Below are 27,023 nucleotides of genomic sequence, written 5' to 3'. Positions count from 1 at the left end.
CCACGTGATAATTCAGACTAGTGTTTGAAGCCGAGCAGTAGTCTGAATTCATATATGATTCAATTCATGGTTTCGAGAAATATTCAACATTTCTTATCTTCAGGGATTTGTTCTATTGGCTACTTTAAATCCCTTGTCTGGTTCTCTATCTTCTTCTCTGTTTCTGTTAGATTGATCCCTGATATGAGAAGGGTTTAGCTTAGCCATGAATGTGTTGCCTGGTTTGGCATAAGAATTCTGACCCTCCTTTTATCTTTATACAGTAACCTGAGGAAGAAAAAACATGGAGGACAAATGCTTGATTGCAAAAGATGTTACAGGAGTAATGCTTCTTCATCACTGCTATACTTGTTCTCCAATGGTTCCTTGGCATGAAACTGAAGTAATTTTGTGTCTGATACTCTTATCTTCTTGTCCCTGGTCTGTACAGTCAATTGGGAATACCCCATTGGTGTATCTGAACAAAGTTGTGGATGGTTGTTTTGCCCGTATTGCAGTGAAACTAAAGGCAATGGAGAACTGCTGTAGTGTTAAAGATACGTACATAATTTAATCTCCTTTCGTTCACCTGATTATGAAAATACTTTTAATTTGAGATAGGGGATTAGGCGACTCAACTTTGTGAGATCCAGGGCCAGCTTACTTACATCATTTCATGGATCCACTCTCAGGGAGCCTCGAGCTCTACTCCACCTCGTCCACCCCCTACTTCAAATGCTTAGTTGTCTCTATTTACTTTGCTAGCTTTTTGTTTATCTGGATTATATTTATTATCTTTTTATCGTTTTTGCATCCAGAATTATGATTTTATATGATGCATCATCTTTTGTCTTTCTTTTTTTATGTTTCCATTTGTGCATACTTGGCCATTTTTGTGACAAAAATAGGGAGATTACTAAATAAAATGTGGGGGAGATATAAAAGGAAATTAATAAATAAAAGGGGGAGATTAATAAATAAAATTTGGAGGCGAGTTCTTAGGAGTTTTTTTTTTTTTTTTTTAAAAGAAAAAGAAAAAAATAAAAAATCCTTGAATGTATATTTTGTGATTTTGGGGCTGGGGAAGTTATTTGAAATATTGGAGGAAGCTAAACTTGAAATATTGGGGGAAACCAAATTATTTGTTAAGTACATGCTTTCAAAGTTTGAAAGGGATACTTGACACGAATGTTTCCTACAAAATATTACTTAACTTGTCGATTTCATGTGGCAAGAGGAACATTTGTCAAGGATGTTTCTTGCAAAATATTTCTTTTTGATTTGTTTAACTCTCTTGCAAAATGTTTCCTTGTGTAGAAACTGTTAGTAAAAGTTATCGGTCCTTCGCTTGAGATCAACAGCTCTTTGCATAGCTTTTCATGTGTGTCTATTTGGACTTTGTACATGAGTTTCCTTACAATGTTGTGTTTCTTTTTCATTACATCAATCAAAATATCCAATTAACATGTTTTACTTTCTCAATTATGTTATATCCCGCACATTACTTTACCTTTGGTATAGTGTTTTTTTTTTCTTTTAATTTTTTTTTATGTGTAGGTTATAGGAGTAGGAGACACATACTACAAGATGATGCAATGCTTTCCCTCAAGTCTTTTTAAATAAGCGTTCTTGAGTGTTATGTAAACTCCATTATGAGAGTTTTAAGGGGGTTTATATAATGATGTTTTGTCATAAAATTGCGGAAGGGGGAGATTGCTAGGACATTGAGTCCTTTTTTGTGTGTTGGCAATTTTGTTCCAATTTATTTTTAGCTTAAGAATCTTTTTAGATAACGACTTACTCTCCATTGAAGATTCAAAGTTGTTGTTCGTCAAATAAAAAAATCACATATATATCTAAAAAAATTTGACTTATGACAAGTTAACTAATAAAAAAGGTATAAAGAGGATTAATGTATTTTTAATTAATTACAAAGCTTTATTTAATATATTGAAAATGTAGGCTGCTTGAGTAGGGTAATAGTGCTTCAAACATTGTGACTACTTAAGTGCTTGACCAACACTTAAGCACCCAAGGCGCTCAAGTGGTGGATAAGTGTGCTCAAGCACACATATAGAATTTGCCATAACATGACAAAATATTTTCGGATATTTAACGTAAATTGAGTTTAGAAACTTTGAGATATTGATCCCCTATGAATTTTATGCTTACTTATATCCTCTTAAAGCCCCTCTTAGGTAGAGATACTAAGAACGATTCATCAAGGGATTAAGCCTACCTTGCCACACCATTCCCAATCTCTCATCAAATATTCAAGCATTGAATCTCGGGTTGTTTAAAAACCTGCATCCCTTTAGCAGGGCTAAAACATGTTCACTAGAACAATTAGAGGTTGTTGCATTGTGGACGTATAACAAGTTATAGGTTTTAGAAAGTAAGTCTTTAGGGTAAAGTAACTAGGTAAATTTATGTAACTTGTTCTCATATAGTGGATTTAAATTGAAAGTCTCGGAATCCGTGGTTTTTTATCCCCATAGTTAGTGTGAGAGTTTTCCCCATAAAATTTTTTGCATCTCATTACTTATTTATGTGATTATCTTGATTCCTTTGATCATAGTGATTATCATTAATATCTTGCAAGTTAAATTAGGTTATAAATTCTTAATCCTTATATTGTAATTTTTTAAAATACACCTATTCACCCTATGTTACCCTACTGGACCATGATTTTTCAATCAGTTTTTCACCACTTGTGCATATTCATTATGAAACTACAGGGCCAGAGATTTGGAGAGGATGTGGAGGAAAAGTTGGTGTCTTTGTTTCTGGGATGGGGACTGGGGAAACAGTCATTGGAGCAAGAAGGTTCCTTAGGAAGAAAAACCTAGATATTAAGGTTTTCTTTTGTGTGTATTGGGAACTTTTCATTCGAGGTCATTCCCCTCAAGAAGCTTCTTAATTTTTATGTGACTTCTTGTATGCTTACTTTGTTTGTGTATAGGCATACAATGTAGAACCGACAGAAAGCGCAATTTTGAATCGACGAGAGCCTGGTGAGTTATACAATGCTTTACATGCCTATTCTCTTTATTCATAAGGATTCCATTCTTCCATATTACTGGAATTTCTCGGTGATTTTTTAGGCATTTGGGGTTTGTAAATGAGCAGGCTACCTATCAGCTTAAGCTTGCTTCTAAAACTAGCAATATCTTCATTTATTTACTACATATTCCCTAACTGGATATATTGCATTCCTTTGCATGTTAACGGCCTTCATATGATCCAAGGAATTAGCCCTGGTTTCATCACTCCTATTTTGGATGTCAGCATACTTGATGAAGTTGTTCCAGTAAGCCTCAAAATTAATTCAATATCTCTATGAATCATCACTACATTCTAAAATGAAAAATCAATTCAAATGAAAAGCTCTTCATTTGGCCATATGTTTCACTCACACATTGATTTTATTTTATTTGTTAGAAGTTATTAATAGATTTAGTTACTATATTTTTATTTAGTTATTATATATTTAATTACTATATCTCTTATTTATTTAGTTAGTTTATTAGAATTATTTTCTTTCTTCTTAGAAGTAAGGATAAATTCGTTTTTATTTTCTTTTATTAAGTCTATTTAAATTCTAATGATGTTGTACCTATTTTCAAAAAAAATTCATGATAAGAAATCATAGATTTTCTTTTTTCTCTTTGATTTGTTTTTTGGATTTCAACATGGTATCGAAACAAAATTGATCTTTGATGAGACTTTTGATTTGTGATCTCATGAAAGAGAGTTTAATGTCATACATTGGTTTGAACATGGAAATTTTTTTTTTTTTTTTGTCATGTTTGATCGTGGGATATTGTAATGGATGATCACATCATTCTTTTCTTATTTGATCTTGGTATTTGATTTCGCATTTTTTTTTCTTTAGTTTGTATTTTTATTTTGTTTGGTAGTTATTTGTTGTTTATTCGATATGATTGGTGAACAAGATGTTTCCCTTCAATCTATTAGTGTGATATTTAGATGGAAAATATTATTCATATTGGAGTTATGTGATGAAATTTTTTCTAAAAGGTAAAAAATTATGGCGTATTGCAAAAAGAATTTTGAGTACTATTTTTCTTTGAGAAACATTTAATATACATCTATATTTTGTGTTGGGAACTGAATTTGTTTGACATTGGAGAATCTTAAAATTATTTTTCATCATATATGCATCAACAACCAACAAGTGTTTTGGATCTTTATTTTCCCATCATAAAACTTGCACTAAAATTAGTATTAAATTGCCAAAAAGTATGTGTTATTGTTACCTATTGAAATCTAAATAAAAAATTCAAAGAAAAAAACAAAGAAGAAAATCTATGATTTCTTATTATGAATTCTCTTGAAAATAGGTACAATACTATTAGAATTTAAATAGACTTAATTAAAAAAAGACTAATTTACCCTTACTTTTAAGAAGAAAGAAAATAATTTTACTATAGTAACTAAATAAATAAGAGATGTAGTAACTAAATAAATAAATGTATGGTAACTAATTATATAATTTTAATATAATAACTAAATATATTAATAACTTCTAACATCCTTTCACAAACTCACAATGCAGTTGCAAGAAGCATCGAAGGTTTGCCAATCAAAAATCGAAAACACAGAAGTGAGTGTGATTTGGTAAACTAATTTGTAATAAGTTTGGAAGAAGGAACAAAAGACAAAGTGATAGTCTTATATTGAAGGTGATGATGACCGAGATGACAATCAATTTCAATATGTTTGGTCATTTCATGAAAGATAGAGTCATAAGCAATCTAAATGACACTCTTGTTGTCATAATATATCATATTATTGAGAAAATCCCTTAGCTACCAATTGAGCTTTGTATCGCTTAATCGAAGCACCAAATACCAAGTATCAGTCTTATACAAAGTAGAAAATTCCTTAGTCATAGCCTGGAAAACCCTAAGAAAAACATGGGGGAGGAGAATCCACAATCTCTGAAAGTGTTTGAGTAGTTGTAGGAGGAGAGGAAGGAGCATGGCAATAAATAAATAAATAAAAAAAATCAAAATATCAATATTTGCATGAAAACTATTTGTATCATCCAAGAAGGATCAGTGCAAACAAGTTCAAATTTAAAGACATTATGAGACTTAATAGAAATAGAAAATGTATATGCTCGAAGAAGAAAATATGACTAGAAAAGAAATATATATGCTCAAAGAAGAAAAAATAATAAAAGACTTAAAATTGAAACTATTAAGGAAAAAGAGAAGAAGAAGAAGAAGAAGAAGAAGAAGAAGAAAACACAAGATTAAACCATCAAGCAAAGAGAGAGATAAAAGTCTACTTAAAATTATCAAGGAATGAGAGGCCAAAAAATAAAGATAGAAGAGGACACAACCATAAAAGAAGAAGAAATAGAAGAATAAGAGACAAACGAAATTTGAATTCATATTCAATAGACAAAGCCAAATAGAATTTGGATTCATATCCACTAAATAAAGACAGACATAATTTGGATTCATATCCAATAAATAGAAACAAACAGAATTTGGATTCGCATCCAATAAATAAATAAGGGAAATGTAAAATGAAATTATGTATACAATCTTTCTAAATGTTCCCAAATCTCCTTAACAGTTTCATACTTCGTCGATTCTATGTCTATCGAATTATCAATAGAGTTGTTAATCCAAGTGATAATTCTAGAATTGCTTACTTTCCAAGCATCTAACTATTTTGCATATTTTTTCTCATTTTCATTCATAGGTTTTCATAAAGTATCAATAATATAACCCTACATCTTTTTGCCCTTTGGAACATTTTTCATCACATAACTCTAATACTAATAATTTTTTCCATTCAATCTCACACTAATGGATTGAAGAGAATCATCTCATTCACCATCCATGACGAATAAACAACAAATAACCATCAAACAAACAAAAAAAAAAAGCATACACAAATAGAAGAAAACAAATGAAAAATCAACTATTAGGATCAAATAAGAAAAAACGATGCGATCACCCATTACGATATCCCATGATCAAACATGACAAAAAAGAAAGAAAGAAAAAATGAATTCCACGATCAAACAAATATGAAATTAGTATATGAGATTAAACTCTCTTCTATGAGATTATAAATGAAAAGTTTCATGAAAGATCAATTTTGTTTTGATTACATTTTGAAATCCAAAAAAGATTCAAAGAGAAAAATATAGAAAAGAAAACCTAAAATTTTTTATCATGAATTCTTTTGAAAATAGGTACAATGTTATTAGAATTTAAATAGATCTAATAAAAGAAACTAAAGACTAATTTACTCTTACTTCTAAAAAAAATAAAATAATTCTAATATAATAATTAAAGATATATGATGCTAATATTGTAGATAAATATATTAATAACTTCTAACATCAGCTGTCCAAGAAATAGAAGACTGATCTCTAAAAGAAAATAAAAATAATGAGAAAAAAACAATCTTTTGAGTTACTCACTAGAATTGGAATGCATCATCCTTCATGTGATAATTCAAACTAGTGTTTGAAGCCTAGTAGTCTGAATCCGTATATGATTCAAGTCATGATTTATAGAAATATTCAACATTTCTTATCTTTAGGGATTTGTTATATTAGCTACTTTAAATCCCTTGTCTGATTGTAACATCCCAAAAAAACTTTAGGGGCAAAATAGTAAATTAAAAATTAATTAATTAATTAAACTCATTAAAGGTAGATGAGAATTTGTTTTGAATTGGATATAAGAAAGTTTTGTTGAAAAGTTTTGAATATATTAACATGTTTAACTTAAAATTTTTTATGAAAATAAATATATGTTATATCTCATGTTTGTAATTATAATTAAAAATGTTCGATTCATGAAATTGTATTGATGTTCCTTATTGAGCTTTTCGTTGATAATTTTTTAGGTACTCTCAGTTCAGGCGAGAAGTGATGGCTAAGTTGGGGAATTTTTCTTTGTTATGATTTTGGTTCAAACTTTATTTTGGACATTATTTAGATGTTTATTTAGATGTTAAAATTTAATTCCCGTTTAAATTATTTGAATTTGGAGTTATTTGGACATCAACACTCTGGTTGATGTGTTATTCTTTTTTTTAAAGTTGATACTTAGAGATTTTAGAATTTTGTCATACTACTCTGAACAGGAATTTGGAAATTGGTAAATTTTCAGTTACAATATGAATGTTTGTGTCGTTTCCACTTTGAGTCTTTGGGTTTGAGGTGTGAAATGACCGTCATGCCCTTGGAGTGGGTTTTGGGGCGTGACAGTGGTTCTTTATTTTCTTCTCTGTTTCTATAGATTGATCCCTGATATGAGAAGGGTTTAGCTTAGCCATGAATGTGTTGCCTGGTTAGGCATAAGAATTATGATCCTCCTTTATCTTTATTCAATAACCTGAGGAAGAAAAAACATGGAGGACATTGCAAAAGATGTTACCGAAGTAATGTTTCTTCATCACTACTATACTTGTTCTTCTAATGGTTCCTTGGCATGAAACTGAAGTAATTTTATGTCTGATACCCTATCTTCTTGTCCCTAGTCTGTACAGTTAATTAGGAATACCCCATTGGTATATTTGAACAAAGTTGTGGATGGTTGTTTAGCCAGTATTGCAGTGAAGCTAGAGGCAATGGAGCCCTGCTCTAGTGTCAAAGATAGGTATATACTTCAATCTCCTGTTCTTTTTCTGGATTAGTATCTGATTTGTTCTTTTGCCTCAATAATTGGCATGGAGAATTGCTTTGAGCATGATCAAAGATGTAGAAGATAAGGGACTGATTCAACTTGGGAAGGTCTGCTACCTATAAACTTCCATTGAAGATAAGAGGGTTTTCTTCTTTTTGAGAAAATGGTTTGAAAATGTGAATCTCAATAATGGACTACACCTAGAGGGGGGTGAATAAGTGTTGTAGAACAATTTAAAAATTCTCCTAACAAAGATTACTTAACCTTAGACTTTCTCAATGTCAAGAAACTTCTCTTCCAACAACTTTTCAACAAAGCATAACGTCCACAAGCAAGAGTGTATGCACCAAAACTCTCCCAACAATTTATAAATGCAATACACATGCAAATGCTTCAAAAATCCTCAAAAATAAATCAAAAGAACAATTATCTCCTCAACCCATATCAATTTACTACATGATATCATTAACCAAAAAGAGCTGAAAAATTATTAAGGATATTCCATGGATCATCAAACTTATATCACCTCATATTTCTTCCATTCAACATATATGCCCAAGTAATCAATGATATCAAAAACAGAAATAAATTAAACTGTAGAGTGAGAGAAATATACAATTAACATAAGATTTTAACATGGAAAACCTCTGAAGAGATAAAAAACCATAGGCTTACCAACGATTAGAAATATCCACTATGAAGAATAAAAGCTGAATATAAGGTTTTACCTAGCTAAAGCCAACCAATCCTTCCTGGACCACTTGACCAATACCTTTCAGTTTCAGCTTCTCACCTTCTTTTGGAACACACTTGAAGTCCACATCAAGCTCGATCTCAGCCTCTTCTTGAATCTACATAAGAAGAAAATGGGTTTTTGCACAAACCCAAATAGAATGAGAGATTGAGATATGAATGAAGAAATGAATCAACCCATTTATTGCTCAAGAAAATCCATTAAAAACTCGTTTGGAAAACATTAAGAGAATTGGATTTTCTTTGCAATAAAAAACCCCTAAATTAGGAAAAGAGAGGAGAAAATGAAGAACACATGGAGTGGCTACAACTATCTCCAGGCTATCGTCTCAACCTAGAAAATGAGAGAAGTTTGTATTTAAAGTGTAAAAAGAAGCTCTTAATCTAATGTCTGAAATTTGATCTTAAAAACAAGTTAGTTGGACCGATCTACCCCTGCACCTGGATCGATCTAGAAACAGGGGAATCAAAGCCTTGCACCAAAAATTATTTCTTCCAGCTTTAACTCATTTAAAGATGAAAAACAAGGTTGATTCATATTCAATCACCACACACTCGACTACATACCTCGGCCTCTTAGCAAAGTCTTAATCTTCAAAGTCAAGTAGTCCGAAGAGGGATTGGTAAACCGAGTTAGGGGATACTTAGGAATTTGTTCGGAATTGCCAACCTAGCTAAACACTCACATGGTTGTTAGAATTTAACTGACAAATTTCCATATGTTTAATTGTGGTGGCTGAAGACTGTCCTAATTGAGCCTACCAGTGGTAATTCTGGCATAGAGTTGGCATACATTGCAGCAGTTAAAGGCTACAAACTTATCCTTGCCATGCCTGCTTCAATGAGTAGAGAAAGAAGAATTGTTCTCAGAGCTTTTGGAGATGAACTGCACCTCACAGATCCAGTGAAGGGTATTAAGGGAATTCATGAGAAGGCTGAGTTACTGGAAAAGACCCCTTATGGCTATATGCTTAAGCAATTTGCAAATCCTGCCAACCCAAAGGTATCTGTCATGTATTGTCTTGTAATGTGAAGGGGTGGCCGGAAAGATTTACTTAGTAATCAGTTTTTCATCACTTGTGCAGATTCATTATGAAACTACAGGGACAGAGATTTGGAGAGGCTGCGGAGGAAAAGTTGATGTCTTTGTTTCTGGGGTGGGGACTGGGGGAACAGTCACTGGAGTAGGAAGGTTCCTCAAGGAGAAAAACCCAGATATCAAGGTTTGCTTCTGTGTGGGTATTGGGAACTTCTCATTCCAGGCCTTTCCCCTCAAGAAGCTTCTTAATTTTTATGTTACTTCTTGTGTACTTACTCTGTTTGTGTATAGGTATACGGTGTTGAACCAGCGGAAAGCGCAGTTCTGAATGGAGGAGAGCCTGGTGAGTTATACAATGCCCAACATGCCTATTCTCTTTGTTCATAATGATTCCATTCCTCCACATTACTAGAATTTCTCTGCTACCTATCTGCTTAAGCTTGCTTCTAAAATAACTGGATATATTGCCTTCCTTTGCTTGTCAAAAGGCCTTCATAAGATCCAAGGAATTGACCCTGGTTTCATCACTCCTATTTTGGATGTCAGCATACTTGATGAAGTTGTTCCAGTAAGCCTCAAAATTCAATATCTCCATGAATCATCACTGCATGCTAAAATGAAAAATCAATTCAAATGTAGAGCTCTTCATTTGGCTATATGTTTCATCCCTAGTATGGCACACATTGATTTCATTTGACTGACTTGTAGTGTTTCCATCATTTTGCAGATATCAAGTGAAGAAGCAATTGAAACTGCTAAGCTCCTTGCATTGAAGGAAGGCTTGCTGGTAAAACTGATACAGAGGATACTTTAATGGTTTCCTTTAGGCCTCCATATCTTTGGGTTATCACAGAATTCTGAATTTAATTTTTTAATTGAATTTCTGTTCTTTCTAAACTTTAATGTTACCCATTTTTTAGGATGGTTTTGGGAACATTTTTGCAGGTGGGGAAACCTTCTGGAGTAGCTGCAGCTGCTGCAATAAAGATAGCAAAGAGACCTGAAAATGCTGGGAAACTCATAGTGGTGAGTCCAATTGCATTCTTCCAATTGAAATGGATATATCTGTAGCACTATACTTTTTAGTTTCATGTTTGTTTTTAGGTTTATTTTATTAAAAGGTTCATTGAAAACCCAAAATTTGAATTTAACCCTTCGTCCTATTTTGGCCTCATTTGGACAAAAATGTCATTATTTTCTTGTAAAAATAACTTTCTCTTTTAAACCCTATATGTAAATACTTGAAATGGTAAAAGACATTTATATTCAAAATGGATTATTTTTCAAATAAAATATGGGAAGGGTTAGATTCATAAATTAAGGGATCATTCCATCCCTTTTAACTTATTAATTCTTTTTATTATTCTTTCAATGTCCATTATATTGGCTAAGTTTGGTAATTAGGTATCAAAACCATATGTACTGTCCTACTGTACATCTAATAATCTAAAAAGTTCCAAATTCTTTGTGAAAGATAGATTAACCCCCAAAGGGGGTGAATGGGTGTTTTAGTCTTTTTTTAGCCTAAAAAAATTGATTTGTTTTAATCCAGATAAGTCTTTTGATATTATAGGAAAAATAAAAACCAACACACACAAGAACACAAGGATTTGATCAACAATCTACTGTATGAAAATACAACACACATGATGCAAGTTAATCCTAAGACTTACTCCCCGACACCTACATGGTATTTCACATCCATGGCGCAACACCTTGTGTGCTCCCAATGGACCTTAGCGCTCGAGGAGATGAAGATTTCCTTCTCAACCCAATAGAAGCGAACATGAACACTTCTTGAGAGTTTTTGGGAATGGGAAAACAACCTAAGTTTTTCAACTCATAAGCATCAAATCAAAAACCTTTTTGGGCAAAGTATATATAAGCCTAGGGACTTAGTGGACCGATTCTTGATAATTTCTCAAATTAAATCCTTTAAAAAATAGAATGACGGATCTCCAGAATTTTAGAAAATTTCATCGCAGGGCACTTGAGCACTATTACCAGTGCTTGAGGTAATTCTTTTAAAACAGTTAAAAAATATTTTGCATAGTTTTAAACACCTTGATCCATACCAAGCCATACTAAACACTAACTTGCCCTTCCCAAACCTTTATGTACCATGTCATTCGATTGATCAATCAGCAATATCGGGTCTTCAATGAGGAGTAAGAGACAATCTAGAAAGATCCTAAGGCAAAGTAAATGAAACAAAATTGTCAATCTTAGACTATATATATAGACTAATATATCAACACTTCATTTCAGCATTGTTGGTAAATATATACTAAAAGGCCCTGAGAAAGGAGGGTTGAATAATGAAGACAGCAGGCCTAAAACCACAGTGAAATGCACATGAAGATTTGTTTTTCTTGCTGAATCTAGCTTAACTAAGCATGCCATTTCTGTAAACTCCAATGCAGGTAGTTTTCCCCAGCTTCGGAGAGCGGTACTTGTCCACAGTCCTGTTTGATTCCATCAGGTAGGAGGCAGAAAACATGACTTTTGAATGAGCTGCTACCCATTTGCAGATAGTCGTCTCTATGTTGCTTCTCAATCAACTTCCCAATTCCCAAATCATAAAATGATGTACCCACCATTGTTTTATTGCAGTTTGTGCTGTACCTTGAATGACAACCAATTTATTGAATAAAGACCCCATTTTAGGTTCCTCTTATATAAATGACATTTTTTTTTTATGGTATTTGTATCAATGATCATTTTGAGAACAATATTCTAATTGTTTTTTCAAGTGTTTGTATTATTTTTCATTAATTTAATATTCAATTATTCTTTTTTTTACTTTTTTATTTTTGAAATTTAATTAATAATAATTATATAGAGTATCTACAAATCTTTATATCATGAATTTATGTATATTCTTTCTTTATTTTTGTTGCTTGTTTTTCATACAACCGGAAACATTATTATGCACATGAACAGATGTCAAATATAATTTTTTTTTTTATATTTTTACATAAAAATAATTATACTAAGAGTCTGTTTGGTCACATGATTTAAAAATAGTTTTTTATTTTTAAAAATAATTAACTGTTTTTAAAAAATTTATAATATTGTTTAACTGTTATTCTCTGTAAACAATTTTTAAAAATAAAATGAAATAGAAAATAATTTTTAGAAAACAAATAGAAGTTGTTTTCATTAGTTTTTAAAAATAAATGAAAAACATGGGCTCGTTTGACCATGCTTTTTGAAACTTGTTTTAAAAATTATTTTCAAGTTAAAGTATAAAAAACAGTTTTTAAAAACAAATTTCAAAAAACATGGCAAAATGCTCCCTAAATGTGTAAGACATTTTCACGTTCTTATTAACACCCATACAAATATGCAAATATATTCAAAATAGATAGACTTATATAAACTTTGTAAAATTAACACAAATATCTTATATATTTAATACAAATATCTTATACATGTATGCAAATATAAAATAATTGTATTTGATATTTGTGCATATTTGTAAACAATGTTTTTGATGGTATAAAAAACAAACAAAAAAAATGAAAGAAAAACACGTAAATATATTTACAATAGACATATTTGTATAGGTTTTGTCACTTAATACAAATGTCTTGTACATTTAATATAAATCACTAATAGTGAAAAAGAAAATTATATTTAAAATTTATATATATGCAAATAATATTTTCAATGATTTAATATCGAAAACTAACTTTGAGAATCATGGAAAACATGTAAATAGAAATGTGTGAAGAGTAAAAGTGGTTTTCATCCATGAATTTTCATGGATTTATCAACAATTATATAAAGTATGTAACCTTTAATATCATTATCACATTCATCCACCACTTTTAACATGACCATTCCTTTAAAAATTCTTAAGGGTACAGCAAAATTAAAGATGGGTGATAATATAACCTAACCTTTAAGAAAACAAAAGGTAATGCTACATATTCAACTCCTTTGACTAGAATCTCCAATGGGTACGATGAATACAGTCCCAATCCTCCACAGAATAACATAACTAATCGTTTTAGTGTAAGAGAGATGAAGATTGTTAAGCGAAAAAAGGAATTAAGAAACATGTGGATGTTGACGATTTTGAAGTTGATTGGTGAGGAAAACCCATAAAAGACAAGGAATAAAAGTAGAAAAATGCTGAGAACTGTTTAGCAATCATTTTTTATTGTTTTTTTAAATAAACAATGCCATTGTTTGGCTATACATTCCTTTACTGTTTTCTCCATGGGAAATATGCAGAGCTGAATGGTTTTTTGTTTCAGGATTTGGGTACCTGAAATTTCTCACTTTTTGGTTTCAGTTCTACAATGTGCATGCTGTTTGGTTCTTGATTTTTGAGATGACTTTTAGCTGTTTTATTGTAGTAAATTGAAGTGCTAATCGTTAGTTATGGTGCTTGAAGTTTATCATTCTTTGCTGTTAGTTTCTGCTTTGTCCATGGGTTGACTTTTGATTCGAAGAAAAGTTTTTGCTTGTTTGCAATTTTTTTGGTCATCCCATAATTTGTTGTCAGTGATTTGGTGATTTTGTTGAAGGATATGCGGTTGTGGAATATTTGCAAAGATGGGTACATGAAATTTCTCACTTTTTCTTTGGTGGTGTGCTTGATAGGGAAAGCTTTCATTCTCAGTGTTTGTAGAGTTGGGTACTTGGACTTTCTTAGTGTTTGCTTTTGATTCTGCTGTTGCGTTTGTTTGATTCTTGAATATGTGGATGCTTTGGCTTTGAATATTTTTCAAAATTCATTGACCTGGTAGTAGTTTTCAATCATTCCAGTCATAATACTGTGATTATTTCAAATATTTTTCATTTTTGGACTGTTTGCAAAGTTGGGTATTTGAAATTCTAATTGGGTTTTCCTCGAGTTCTTCAGCTTTTCTTTTCTGGATTGATCACGATCCTAAGAAAATTTTAGTTCTTTTAGGAAGAATTTTTCTCCTTAATCTGTTTATACAATCCAAGCTGCATTTATACATCTATATTTATCTGCACCTATGGAGTTCTTTTATTGAATTGTCTGCTAAGTGTTCATCTTCCTTCATATATTACATTTGTTTATTCATCAAATTGTGATGAATATATTCTCTAGCATATGTAAGATTATGTATAAATTTTCAAGAAGCCATCTCAATTGATGTTTCTTCCTCATCAACTTTCATGCTGTTTCTAAGACTGGTGGATTAAGTTCCTCTAGATGTTGAAAAAGACAGAGAAATGGTCTCATTTCCATAAGGCTGTCCAAATTGCTTGAGGAAATCAATTTTTGCTTTTGTTTTTTTATCATCTTGCAGTAATCTGAAAAGGTAGTATGGAGGACAAGTGTGCAATTGCAAACGATGTTACTGAAGTAAGTTGATGTTACTCAAATGTTCTTATGGCTTTCATGTTTCCTTTGTTCTCAAATGATTGTATTTTCCCTTGTTTTGCAATGAACAGCTAATAGGCAATACCCCATTGGTATATCTAAACAACATAGCTGATGGTTGTGTAGCCCGTATCGCTGCTAAGCTAGAGATAATGGAACCCTGCTCCAGTGTTAAAGACAGGTATTTTTTTTTTTTTTACCTTTTTTTAGCTGAGAGTCTGTTTTCTTAGAATTCATATCATGTTTAAATCTTTGGATTTTGCAGGATTGGGTATAGCATGATTAACGACGCTGAAGAGAAGGGTCTAATTACCCCTGGGCAGGTTAGTCATTGATCATAGTCCTTATATCCGGACATGTTTTGGTATGTTTTGTATATGGACGAAATCAAGGTATTCTCCTCCAAGAGAAAAGACTTTTGTTGTCTAGAGGCCTGTTTTCATGTGACTAGTCCAAATTATGGAGCAAATTTGAATTGGAATATTTCTCTTTGTTCTGAATCTGTTTGAATGGTGGTGGGTGTAGACTGTCCTCATTGAGGCTACCAGTGGCAATACTGGCATTGGGTTGGCATTCATTGCAGCAGCTAAGGGATACAAACTTATACTAGTCATGCCAAGTATAGTGAATCTTGAGAGAAAAATTGTTGTGCGGGCTTTTGGAGCAGAGTTGTACCTCACAGATATAGCCAAAGGCATTAAGGGGGTTTTTGATAAAGCTGATGAGATACTGAAAAACACACCCAATGGTTATCTTCTTAACCAATTTGAAAATCCTGCCAACCCCAAGGTATATTCTGGAATGATACTACGTAATGCAGATGGATGGTCAGAAAGATTTTCTTATCAGTTTATAATCGTTTGTGTAGATTCATTATGAAACAACAGGACCAGAGATTTGGAAAGGCACAGGAGGAAAAGTTGATGCCCTGGTTTCAGGCATAGGAACTGGTGGTACAGCTACTGGTGCAGGGCACTTCCTCAAGGAGAAAAACCCCAAGATTAAGGTTAGAATGCATGTGTTTAAGGGAAAGAGAGAGAGGGTGGAGATCTGGAATGACAAATATTTTATGGTTCTAATATTTTTGGTTGGTTTTCTTTTGTTCACATTTAGGTTTATGGTGTAGAACCATGTGAAAGTGCAGTTCTTAATGGAGGAACTCCTGGTTAGTTAGTGTCATTTACATCCTATTCACTCTGCTCTGTCCTTCCACCATGTCTTTTTTTCTATTTCTTTCCTTTTTTTTAGCAGCACAGCAGTGAAAATCATGATTTCGAGTTTGATTTCGTGCTAGCCCTTCTGAGAAGAACAATATTTTCAATTACTGACAATTTCCACTATGAATTTGTTGCATGTTTTTATGTTTCAAAGGCCCACATAAGATCCTTGGAATTGGTACTGGTATCATCCCTAAGGTTTTGGATGTCAAACTACTTGATGAAGTTGTTCAAGTAAGCCATGCAATCTTTTTCTCGCGCATTTTCCTTTAACCGAGGTGTGGCATTATCTGCTTGTGCTGTGGAAAGCTCTTGCATGCTAGTTCCCAACTTCCCATCTATTTCATTATCATTCAATACTATAATCAATAGACTTTTGGGCAAATGCTGCTGTTTTACTTCCATTTCCATCTCATTGTAGCTTCAAAGATTGGTTTGCATCTCTGCTTTAATGGTACTTATGATGGAACTGCCACAGCAGATGAACATGGATGTCTGCTATTGACTGATAATGTTTGTGAAACTTTTCAGATATCGAGTGATGAAGCATTTGAAACCGCTAAACTTCTTGCATTGAAAGAAGGTTTGCTGGTATGTAGGCAATGGCATATGGTTTCTTTCAATGAAGTGTAGGCAATGGCCTTTTTTCTTATGATGATTTTGGGATCTTTTTTTACAGGTTGGGATGTCATCTGGTGCTGCTGCTGCAGCAGCAATAAAGGTAGCAAAGAGACCAGAAAATGCAGGAAAACTCATCACAGTATGTAATGGGCTGCACTATTTAGCCTAACATCAATGCTAAGATGCATCTTTTGGCCTATTTGGTCTAGTATCTGGATCAGAATCCATTCCATGTATACTATGGTTTCTAGTATCTGCCATTGCTCCATCCTAGACCCAATCAGCCAAATGTTCACTAGTTTTCTTTCCAAACCCAGCTCGTTAACCATGTGATTTACTTGTGTTACCTTGCAGGTGATTTTCCCCAGCTTTGGAGAGCGTTATCTGTCTTCAATGCTGTTTGAATCCATTAAGAAAGAGGCTGAAAATATGAAGTTTGATTGAGTTATTACCTGCTCCGGAAAAGAGCCTTGTTTCATTAGCCCTGTCCTTCATTTCTCCATTGGCTTAGCTTGAACAAATACCAGAAAGTCAATAATCTTTGTACTGCACTGTGGACGTGATTAGTTAATAATCTAGTAATGAGGAAAAAATGGGCAACAAATTTATTATTATTTTTTCCCATTCATTTTGTTCTTAATTTTCCTTTTTTATTGTTCTTCCACTCTAATCTTTCATTATTCAAGCCAAGGTTTATAATGGCTTCACACACATGGTGAAAAACCATAGCCTCTCACCATAATATTTTCACCCTTTTTAAAATGTGTTTTAAATTTTATTTGGAAAAAAAAATCATATGAGGTAAGATTGAATTTTAGGTTTAGGAATGTACAAATATGGATTTCTACCTTTCTAAGAGTTGGTTTCACAATAATTTTAGAAAGTATTTTTAACGTAAAAAGTGTTTTTGAAACAAAAAATAGTGGTGGAGAATTGTTTAAGAGTGTGTTTGATAGTGATTCTAGAAAGTGTTTCTAATATCTTTAACACTTAAAAAATAAAATTTTTTAACTATTAAAAAGAATAGAAATACTTTCTTAAATCACTATCAAATGCACTTTTGTGTTTGATAGTGTTTCTACTTGAAACAGTTTTAATGAAAGTATTTTATTTGAAATGTTTTTAGAAGAATTACTTATTAAGTGTTTCTTCAAAAAATATTATAAGAGTCCATCTAGCATTGTTTCTAATAGAAGTGTTTTATTGGAAATGTTATATTTTACAACGTTTTTGTGAAAAAAAGACTTTTATAAGAATTTGAAAGAGTGATTTTAATAGTATTTTTGACAATATGTCACATAAGTACAAAAATGCTTTTAATATTAATAAATTACGAAAAAAGGACATTCACTACAAAAAGAAAATTTTATAATAAATAAACAACTTTTATTACAAAAAAAATATATAAACATTTATATGGTAAAAAAGAAAACTCAAAAAATTATTTTTATGATTATGAAAATAGAAATAATATAGAGTACACAAATAATTAGAAATTGATGTCATTGAGCTTACTATATGATAAGCTTGCAGTAATTTCTATTGAGATTGTACAAACTTTCAAAATTATTTTCTCGAAATTAATTCACCAATTGTTGATGAGAAATTTTCATAAAAAAAATTGAAGAGAGTGGAAGAGAAAGAAGGGTAGTGGGAAATGAAAGAAGGTAATATTTAAAAAAAATTAAGTGTTTTTTTTATAAAATAAAAAATAAAAAATAAGCATCTCCCATATGCTTCCCTAAAAACCACCTCAAGTGTTTTTCTAAATTTTTAAGTGTTTTTTAAAATATTGTCAAACACTTTTTAACCTTAGAAACACTTTTAAAAAGCATTATCAAACTGACACTAAATTCAGTTTGGTAATGATTTCATGAAGCATTTTTAACCTTTATAACACTTGAGAGTTTTAAATTTTCAAGTATTAGAAAATTTGAAAATACTTACTAGAATCGTTGTTAAACACACTTTAAGTGTTCTTTTTTAACATTACAAGTGATTTTACAAAATTTAAAAAGTGTTTCCTAAATTTTGTCAAACACCTATATTTTTTTTTTCATTAGGCTAAAAGTACTTCCTAAAATTACTGTCAAATGGATTTATGATTTTCTTAAAAACACTTTGAGTAGAAACATTGTCAAGTGTCTTTTTAATGAAAGTAATTTTCTTGAAAGTGTTTTTAGAAGAATCATTTATAAAGTGTTTTTCGAGTTCTTTTTCAAAACTATAAGTAATTTTTTAGATTTTAAAAAGTGTTTCCTAAATTTTATAGAATATTTTTTTTAATTTCAAAAATACTTCTTAAATTCACTATAAAACGAATTCTTAGGGTCTGTTTGGTTTCTGTTTTTGAAAAATTGTTTTGGAAAACGGTTTTTTAGAATAGTTTTTAAGAACAATTTTTTGTGTTTTCAAAAAAAAAAAATTGTGTTTAGGAATTGAATTTTGGAAAACAATTTTTGTTCTCAAAAAAAAAAAAAACATATTTGGTTGAGTTAATAAAAAAGTTTTTTAGAATAAGTAAAACAAAAAACATGTTTGAAAGTTATTTTTTTAATTAATAAAGTTTTTTCTCCCATTAACTTGATTTTATAAATATATAAATAATTTTCATATGAACAATTCATTTAAATTTAAAAAAAATATTATATTTTGAAATTTTTGCACCAGTTATAATTTTCTTAAATAAATGATGACTATGTCACCATGTGTAAGTATATTAATTTCAGTAATTTAAGAAAGAAGAAAGGGTTTTCGGGTGGGGGTGTAGTGGTTGGGTGGAACTCACCTTTGTGGAAACACAAAAAAACAACTAAGAAAACATAAAAAGAAGGAAGAGAAAATACGAAAAAACAATATATTATTTAAACAGTGAAAAATCAATGAAAACATCCTTTTATTGTTATAAAAAAAAGTTGTTTTTGAGAACACAAAAAACAAAAACACACCCCTTCCCAAAACAAGGTTTTTTTGTTTTTTGTTTTCAAGAACAGAAAATAGTTCTTGAAAACATGAACCAAACATAACCTTAATAATTTTAAAAATAACACCAAAATAAAGTTCTTAAAGTTCTTATCTTTATACAAAATTAAATAAATAAATAAATAAAATAAATAAAAATAAAAATAAAGATAAAAGAGGAAGAAGATGAAGAAGATAATTTACTGTACTGAACAAATTCTAAATTAATCTTTCTAACATAAAGGAAAAGCTTTTGAGTTGTATAAACTTTTTGATTCTTGAACCAACATAATAAATGTAGTATCATTTTGTGGAAAAACAAGAATTCAAATAAGCAAATTGAGATTCCTTTCTGAACTACAAAACAAATAAATAAATGGGACCCGTCAAGAGGGGGTTGCAAATCTTTTTCTGAAAAATGTTTTGGCATTATAAGCTGTAAGAGCTGGTTTGAACTGAAACTGGTAATTCAGAGGAGCACTTCTATTGATTTGAAACCTAGGCACGTCTTCCAAGATAGGCAGGTTGAAACTCCCATTTTGACTATTGCGATGTTTGTGCTGTTTGCTTCTTGATTTTCAGCTAGTTCTAGCTGATCTCTTTGAAGAATCTTCATTATTGAGGTGCTAGCAAAGTTGGGTAGTCTGCTCTTTGATCTTGGGGAAATGATTGCTATATTAATGATTAACCCTTTTAGTGATTCCGGTGTTTGATCTTTTGGTGATTTCTTGAAAGTTTTTCATCAGTGGAGTGTTTGCAAAGTTGGGTACTTCAAATTTCAGTGGTTGCGCTTAATTCTTGATTGGGGTTTGTGTATGATTGTTGATTTCAGGAAGATGTCTGCTTGTAATTTTTTTGGCTAGTTTTCTTTCTAAGGCCTGTTCTTTGGACTGTTGGTAATTTGGTTGAAAAATCTTCTGCTGGTAGAATGTTTCCACAGGTTGGGTAATAATTTTTTTTGGCATTTCTTGCTGATAAAATGGTATTTTTTTTAGTAATTCTGCTATGTTCAAGTCAGTTCAAATCATGATCATTTGAGAAAATTTTCGCATTGTTAGGGTAATTACAGTCAAATTTATTATTGGCCATTATAATTTATTTGAATAATCAACATAATTGGACTTCCCAGGGTTGGGTATCTGTAAAACCTCCTTTAATTCTCCCAATTGATGGAAGGAATGGAAAATTAACTCTCTCCACTGTTTGGTTTTATTTTCTGCCCATGGGTATTGATAGTTCATTTGACGAAAGAATTATTTGCAGTATGGAGTCTTCCAGGGAAATGAAATTGTTGTATTTCCCACTTCCTATTTTGGTCCCTTTTCCTTGTCTTTTTTAGCATCCAAAACAAGTTTACTCCCTAGTGTGTTCAGGGTCATCTTTAGGCTTTCAACAAATGAGCTCTTTTATATTCATATCCGATTTTCTAATTGTGAACTGGGTTTTGAGTAATGGAATGTTAATCCATTTCATTTCCAATTAATTCTGAGCAATGAATAAGGGAATAATCTTTGTCAGATTGCAGTTCTTCTAAAAGGACATTATGGAGGACAAGTCTGCAATTGCAAAAGACATTACTGAAGTAATACCTCATCAGTCATCCTCGGTTCTTAATTTTTGCTTTTTACATCTCCCCTGGTGTCAAATTATAATAATCTTTATTGTCTTGCTTTTGGCATACAGTTAATCGGCAAGACCCCTATGGTATACCTCAATAAGATTGTGGATGGATGTGTAGCCCGTATTGCTGCTAAGCTGGAGATGATGGAACCCTGCTCCAGTGTTAAAGACAGGTATGCATTTTTCCTTTCATATTGGTTGTGATTACGAACCAAAGCACGTGTTAGTATTCCTGATTTGCAAATTTATGTTTTCCATTTTTAATGTCCATGATGCAGGATTGGGTATAGCATGATCAAGGATGCTGAAGATAAGGGCCTGATTACACCAGGAAAGGTCAGTAACTGAAGTTCTTGTTTCGAGATATGTTTGGGTAATTTTGTTAATCATTCATCTTTAATGAACACAGACAATCATAGTAACCATCAAATTTATAATTTTTTGCATGGTAAAAAGTGAAGTTTAATACAATTTTCAAGATCTGTTTCACAGTTGTAATGATGAACAAGATGTGGTTTTGTTCTTTATGAACATGTTTGAACTGACAAGCTCTCCTGGGTTATCATTATGTTTGATTTGAATAATGGTGGCTGAAGACTGTCCTCATAGAGCCTACTAGTGGTAATACTGGCATAGGGCTGGCATTCATTGCTGCAGTTAAGGGTTACAAGCTTGTTATTGTCATGCCAGCTTCATTTAGTCTTGAGAGAAGAATCATTCTTCGAGCTTTTGGAGCTGAGTTGATCATCACAGATCCTGCCAAAGGATTTAAGGAGCAACTTCGGAGAATTGAGGAACTATTGAAAAAGATACCAAATGGTTATGTTCTTCAGCAATTTGAAAATCCTGCTAATCCTCGGGTAATCTTTGCATCCATATCTTGCAAGTCGGATTGCTGATTGGACAGATTGATTTAGTAGCTTGTCCTTTTTTATGCAGATTCATTATGAAACCACTGGACCAGAGATATGGGAAGGATCTGGAGGGAAAGTAGATGCCCTTGTCTCTGGAATAGGGACTGGGGGTACAGCATCTGGTGCGGGGAAGTTCCTCAAGGAGAAAAATCCTGAGATTAAGGTTGGCTCGTGAGTGAGTGAGTGAGTGAGTGAGAGAGAGATCATATCTTTTGCTGATGTCTTTTTTCCTCTTACATTTAGGTATATGGTGTAGAGCCAGTGGAAAGTGCAGTTTTGAGTGGTGGAGAGCATGGTGAGCTGACTACATGTCTTGTACTCTTTGTATCTCTTTGATGCTAGAACATTCACAGAAATTCATTGAATTATCCTTTCATGATCATATTAAAATGTTGAAATAAAAAAAGAATTTAAGCATGCGATAAAATTATGAAAAACATTTTTAATTTCTTGAAACAGAAGCCTTATTACAAGTTTGACTTTCTATCATGATGCCTTGGCTTGGGAAACAGTAACACATTTTTCTGACACTAGCTTACTGAGTAGCCACTGCAGGAGGATTGGAGGAGAATCTATAATGGTCACAGGGTAAGGGTGCATTTTTGGGCTCTTTGAAGGATAGGGAACTTAAAATATTAACTTTTGGGGAAAATTATGAGAAGGGGAATGGTTGAAAGGAAGGGGAAGTTTTGGTGATTCCATAATGAAGATTAAAAACTGTTTCTTCAAATATGCAAGGTCTATACAGTATGAGAGCAGTAGTGAAATCTTTTCTAAAGGAGGGGAGGGGGGGCAAATGTATTATTAAGTTGGTGACTGGTAGGAGGTATCTGGGTTGGACAAAGGGTTGATAGCGTCTATTGTGGAGAGTCTCGGTTACAGGTTGATTGTTCTCTTAAGGAAATTTTCTGTTCACTTAGGGATCTTATCTGGAGGAGATAGGCCTTGTAGAAGTGGGGTGGAGACCAAGAGCAATGGAACTAGGCAGCTGGGCATTAGTATGTGAGTGCCTACTTGGAGGAATCTGACTTGTCTAGCAGAGTTCTGTCCTTTCAAGTAAGTCCTCTTGAGCCCTGATACATGGGGTGTGACATTTGTGCACCATTGTGGTGCTGGATTGAGCTAATGAGATGTCCATGGTGCCTGGTGTTTTCAAGGTCCTCAAACCTACCATCAAATGCCTAGCCTGCAGCTGCATGTCTACTGCTTCTGCCTGAGGCATACTGACCTTGAAATGTATCCTTTGGATAGTGGTTATCCATCCTTTTGGACTGGTGGAAGGCCAGAGGCATTGAGCACCACTTTAGAACAAGTGATGGCCTTGTTCAACCTCAGCCAGATCCAAACTTGAACCACCAAACTAGGATCACTGTCTCAGTACCAGGTGCCATATTCAGTACACCTTCTTGCAGTGCGGCGCCCCCGCCCCCCCCCCCCCCCCCCCCCCCCCGGTCCCACTTTCAACTCAGGCAGGCATGAACATATCCTGCTGCACCTTCTAAGGACCTTAAGGAGGCAATGCATTGGCAACCACACTTGTGGTAGGTTTCCATCTAGTATGGGCTGTCTCAGGGACAGGCTACTTTACGAGGCCAAGATAACCTTCCTTGGCTTGGGATTTCCCTGAGCTGTCCATGGGTGCCATGAGTGGCTATTGCATTCATGTGGACTAACAAGGTTGCACCACCTGAGTTGCCCTGACAGCACACATCATGCCAACTAGTCCAAACTTGACATTACACAAATATGGCGGCAACATCTTTGTGTGGCCTCCCTTCATATAGTTACACAACAAAAGTAGTGCATTGACTTTCTAAAAAAGAAAAATGAGAACAAGAGAATAGACATCATATGCTTCCATTCAAGATAAAACGTATAGAGGATGGATTTTTTTATCTAAATTTTTTTCATGCTATGATGATCCATATAGTTCCACAGCAATAGGATTACAACTGCAGTTCTTCAAATTGATAAATCAATTTTTTTAATCATTTTGTTTACTTTGTTATATTGAAAAAGCAAGATAAGCGTATTATTTTGCAGCTCTTTTACTTGTTGTTTTTTCTTTCCTTGGGTTCTGTTTGATATTTACTTCAGCACTAAAATTTGTGGTTCTAGAATTTATTTTCATGTAAGCCCTTTTAAGAAGAGTGATATCTTCACATATTGACTGTTTGGTTGATGGATACATTGCATGCATTCAAATGTCAAAGCCCCGCATAAGATCCAAGGAATTGGTGCTGGTTTCATCCCCGCTGTTTTGAATGTCAGCATACTCGATGAAGTTATTCAAGTAAGCCTCTGGTATTGGCCCTTCTCTATGAAGTGTGGGGTTTTGTTGCTTTATGCCATAATTCTGCATTGCATCACTTCATTCTGGACTTAAAAGTACATATCCAATGAAAATACATGAAAAATGAGAAATATAATCTGCAATAACACTTTATAATTCTTAGCGAGGCATATAGAAAAGCGATTGTTATATTTTTTGCATGTTTTCTTGCCAGAATTTTTTTCATTCCCACCAATATCTATAATCTATTTTCTGATTACAGTCAGTGTAATCATACATAGATTTCGATATCGACTTCTGATGTTTCTGTAACTTCTCAGATATCAAGTGATGAAGCCATTGACACTGCCAGGGCTCTTGCTTTGAAGGAAGGTTTGCTGGTATATTCACATTAATTAAGATCTCTTCCATCTGTTTTTCAAAAATTTTGAGCACTCTCGTTTCTCTTCGTTTAAATTGCTGTTGTGTATGCCCTTGATTCTGGAACCTTTTTTCTTTTTTATCAGGTAGGCATATCATCTGGTGCTGCTGCTGCTGCTGCAATAAAGATAGCAAAGAGAGCAGAAAATGCTGGAAAACTCATTGTTGTAAGTTAAATTGCCTTCTTCCAAATATCTCTGTTCTACACTCTACTATTTTGATACAATCCGTGTTAAGATATTGTCTTTGGTTGATTTCTTCAATTATCTGCATAACAATCCCTTCAAATTGTAGGGTAAATCTTCTTCATGTATTTCTTCTATTACCTCATATTAACCCTGGAAGTGATATCTAATCTGTACTTATAGTTGAGGGAACCTTCCTAGGAAAATTCAATCATATTCATCAGTACGTTATTGTGTATATTTGCTTTTGTTATTTTCAAATTCTTCAAGGTTCTGTGTTGGATGGTTAGTAACATTCCATCACCATAAATTAACAAGTTACTTTTCCTCCACACAAGGTTTTAGAAGACAAATTTTCCTAATTGGATTAGGAGGCCACAATGGTTCTGTCAAACGTGACGAACATTGGTTCAAGATGCATACCTGAAAGGTGCCCACTAATATGACAATCATAATGAATTGTTAAGCTGGCCATCTTTTACATTTGTAATTGGTTCATTATTCATTTGAGGGATGAAATTAACCTTTGATTCCTAGCAGACTCTTCAACACAATTGGCATAAATTTTGAGAGTTGGATTCCCAGCTTGGTTTGTCTTTTTTTTAAATAAATAAATAAATAAATATCCTTTTCATTTTTCCTCCTTTTGGTTGGAGTGGGGGTGGATTGTTGTGCAACTGGATTCTGTATTATTTCCTTTTTCATTTTTATTTTGTTTTGAGAATTTGAGCAAAGTTTGGTGACAGAAAGCCAAATATGTTGCATCTTCAACATTACCTCCCATCTATTCCAGTTTAGGGGGTGCATTCCTTGTAAAATCCATGCTATGAAACCCGGAAAGAGGGGTTTATAAAGGATACTGGTGCCTGAAATCCTTGCAGGGGCTTCCTAAACAGGCCTAACTCATTCATATTCTCTGACCTCTTGAATTTCTACATTGAAGTATTATTCTACTTGCCTGAGCTGATCAACCAGTTCGAGAGAGTTTGGAATCTGGGTAAGGGCAAGGCACTCCAAGAAATTGATTGAATAAACAATTCATAAAGAGAAACCTTTCTACGACACTCCATGTATTAGATGAGTTTGTGACAGTGTCAAATATCTATTCTTTTTCATTACAGTTCATCGGAATTCAGATTAATATGTATCATGTCTTATAATTTTAGATTCTGAACCTGATCTTTCACTACTCTATACTTTTCCATTACCCAAATAGAGGAGGCTGCTATAACAGGCTTAACATCATGTGTCCAGCCCATATGAAAAAAAAATTCCAAGACTAATCCTGCCATTTTTTTTTACCTTGCTATGCAGGTGGTTTTCCCCAGCTTTGGAGAGCGTTATCTGTCTACCGCACTGTTTGATTCTCTGAGGCATGAAGCAGAAAACATGGTCTTTGAGTGAGGTGTTAATCGGTTTCAGAAAGTGTAATCTGTCCTTTAGCTGGTGTGAGATCCAGATTAATACCGGAAAATTTCTGATGTGTGTTTCGCAGGAGAGCTGAAACAGTGGTGATGCCAAACCCAATAGCAACTATGCATCCAACCCAAAGATGAAGCACAATCATAAGAAGATCTACATATTTGGTGATTTATTTCATTTCTGTTTGTTCATATTTTGCTAATTGTGATGATAATTCCATTTGTGAGCACTGGAATGAATGTGGAAGTTTGTGTTACAAGAATTCATCTCACCAAAATGGAAAAAGGAAAAGATTAGCACACAAAACTTTGATCCATTTATTTCCATGTTGCTTCAAACAACAAAAACATGACATCAATTATGCCTGTACATCACACCTAAACAAAATGAGCAATGAAACATGAGTTTCAGGCTTCACTAATCACGTCTCCTCTCTGGTTAACCCTTTCTACCATTTGAATGACAGGTTTTTATTAGCGTATGATTTAGCCTACTTTGATACTGATAAGCCATGCTCAACATTGTGATTTAGCCTGTCTTCAGGCTATA

The 27,023-nt window shown here is 32.9% G+C and overlaps 3 protein-coding genes across 13 annotated transcripts; all 3 read left to right on the top strand.

Annotated features, from left to right (window-relative positions):
• Positions 1 to 283: 283 nt before the first annotated feature.
• On the top strand, positions 284 to 11,939 carry LOC100241908 (cysteine synthase). Its single transcript, XM_010661628.2, has 10 exons — positions 284 to 322; positions 7,525 to 7,634; positions 7,711 to 7,768; positions 9,157 to 9,417; positions 9,500 to 9,637; positions 9,745 to 9,796; positions 9,942 to 10,021; positions 10,181 to 10,240; positions 10,399 to 10,479; positions 11,877 to 11,939. Exons 1-10 carry the CDS (start codon positions 284 to 286, stop codon positions 11,937 to 11,939), a joined length of 942 nt encoding a protein of 313 aa, XP_010659930.1.
• Positions 11,940 to 13,442: 1,503 nt separating this feature from the next.
• Positions 13,443 to 17,273, top strand: LOC100247043 (cysteine synthase). Its single transcript, XM_002275742.5, has 11 exons — positions 13,443 to 13,725; positions 14,748 to 14,803; positions 14,893 to 15,002; positions 15,087 to 15,144; positions 15,347 to 15,610; positions 15,690 to 15,827; positions 15,935 to 15,986; positions 16,193 to 16,272; positions 16,570 to 16,629; positions 16,718 to 16,798; positions 17,014 to 17,273. Exons 2-11 carry the CDS (start codon positions 14,765 to 14,767, stop codon positions 17,101 to 17,103), a joined length of 972 nt encoding a protein of 323 aa, XP_002275778.1. The 5' UTR covers positions 13,443 to 13,725; positions 14,748 to 14,764; the 3' UTR covers positions 17,104 to 17,273.
• A 2,650-nt stretch (positions 17,274 to 19,923) lies between these two features.
• Positions 19,924 to 26,780, top strand: LOC100252170 (cysteine synthase). Of its 11 annotated transcripts, none has more exons than XM_010661639.3 (13): positions 19,925 to 20,084; positions 20,203 to 20,254; positions 21,146 to 21,202; positions 21,304 to 21,413; positions 21,519 to 21,576; positions 21,837 to 22,100; positions 22,180 to 22,317; positions 22,398 to 22,449; positions 24,368 to 24,447; positions 24,768 to 24,827; positions 24,954 to 25,034; positions 26,367 to 26,457; positions 26,548 to 26,780. In XM_010661639.3, exons 3-12 carry the CDS (start codon positions 21,164 to 21,166, stop codon positions 26,454 to 26,456), a joined length of 972 nt encoding a protein of 323 aa, XP_010659941.1. In that variant the 5' UTR covers positions 19,925 to 20,084; positions 20,203 to 20,254; positions 21,146 to 21,163; the 3' UTR covers position 26,457; positions 26,548 to 26,780. The 11 variants fall into 11 exon arrangements, with proteins under 11 accessions (XP_019080204.1, XP_010659941.1, XP_010659937.1 ...); XM_010661635.3 differs by having other exon boundaries at positions 21,139 to 21,202; XM_059742648.1 differs by having other exon boundaries at positions 20,203 to 20,381; positions 21,139 to 21,202.
• Positions 26,781 to 27,023: the final 243 nt, after the last annotated feature.

This window comes from Vitis vinifera, chromosome 14 (assembly GCF_030704535.1).
Source record: "Vitis vinifera cultivar Pinot Noir 40024 chromosome 14, ASM3070453v1".
Taxonomy (NCBI): Eukaryota; Viridiplantae; Streptophyta; class Magnoliopsida; order Vitales; family Vitaceae; genus Vitis; species Vitis vinifera.
Note: the sequence above shows the minus strand (reverse complement) of the source record. Positions and strands in the feature narration are given on the sequence as shown.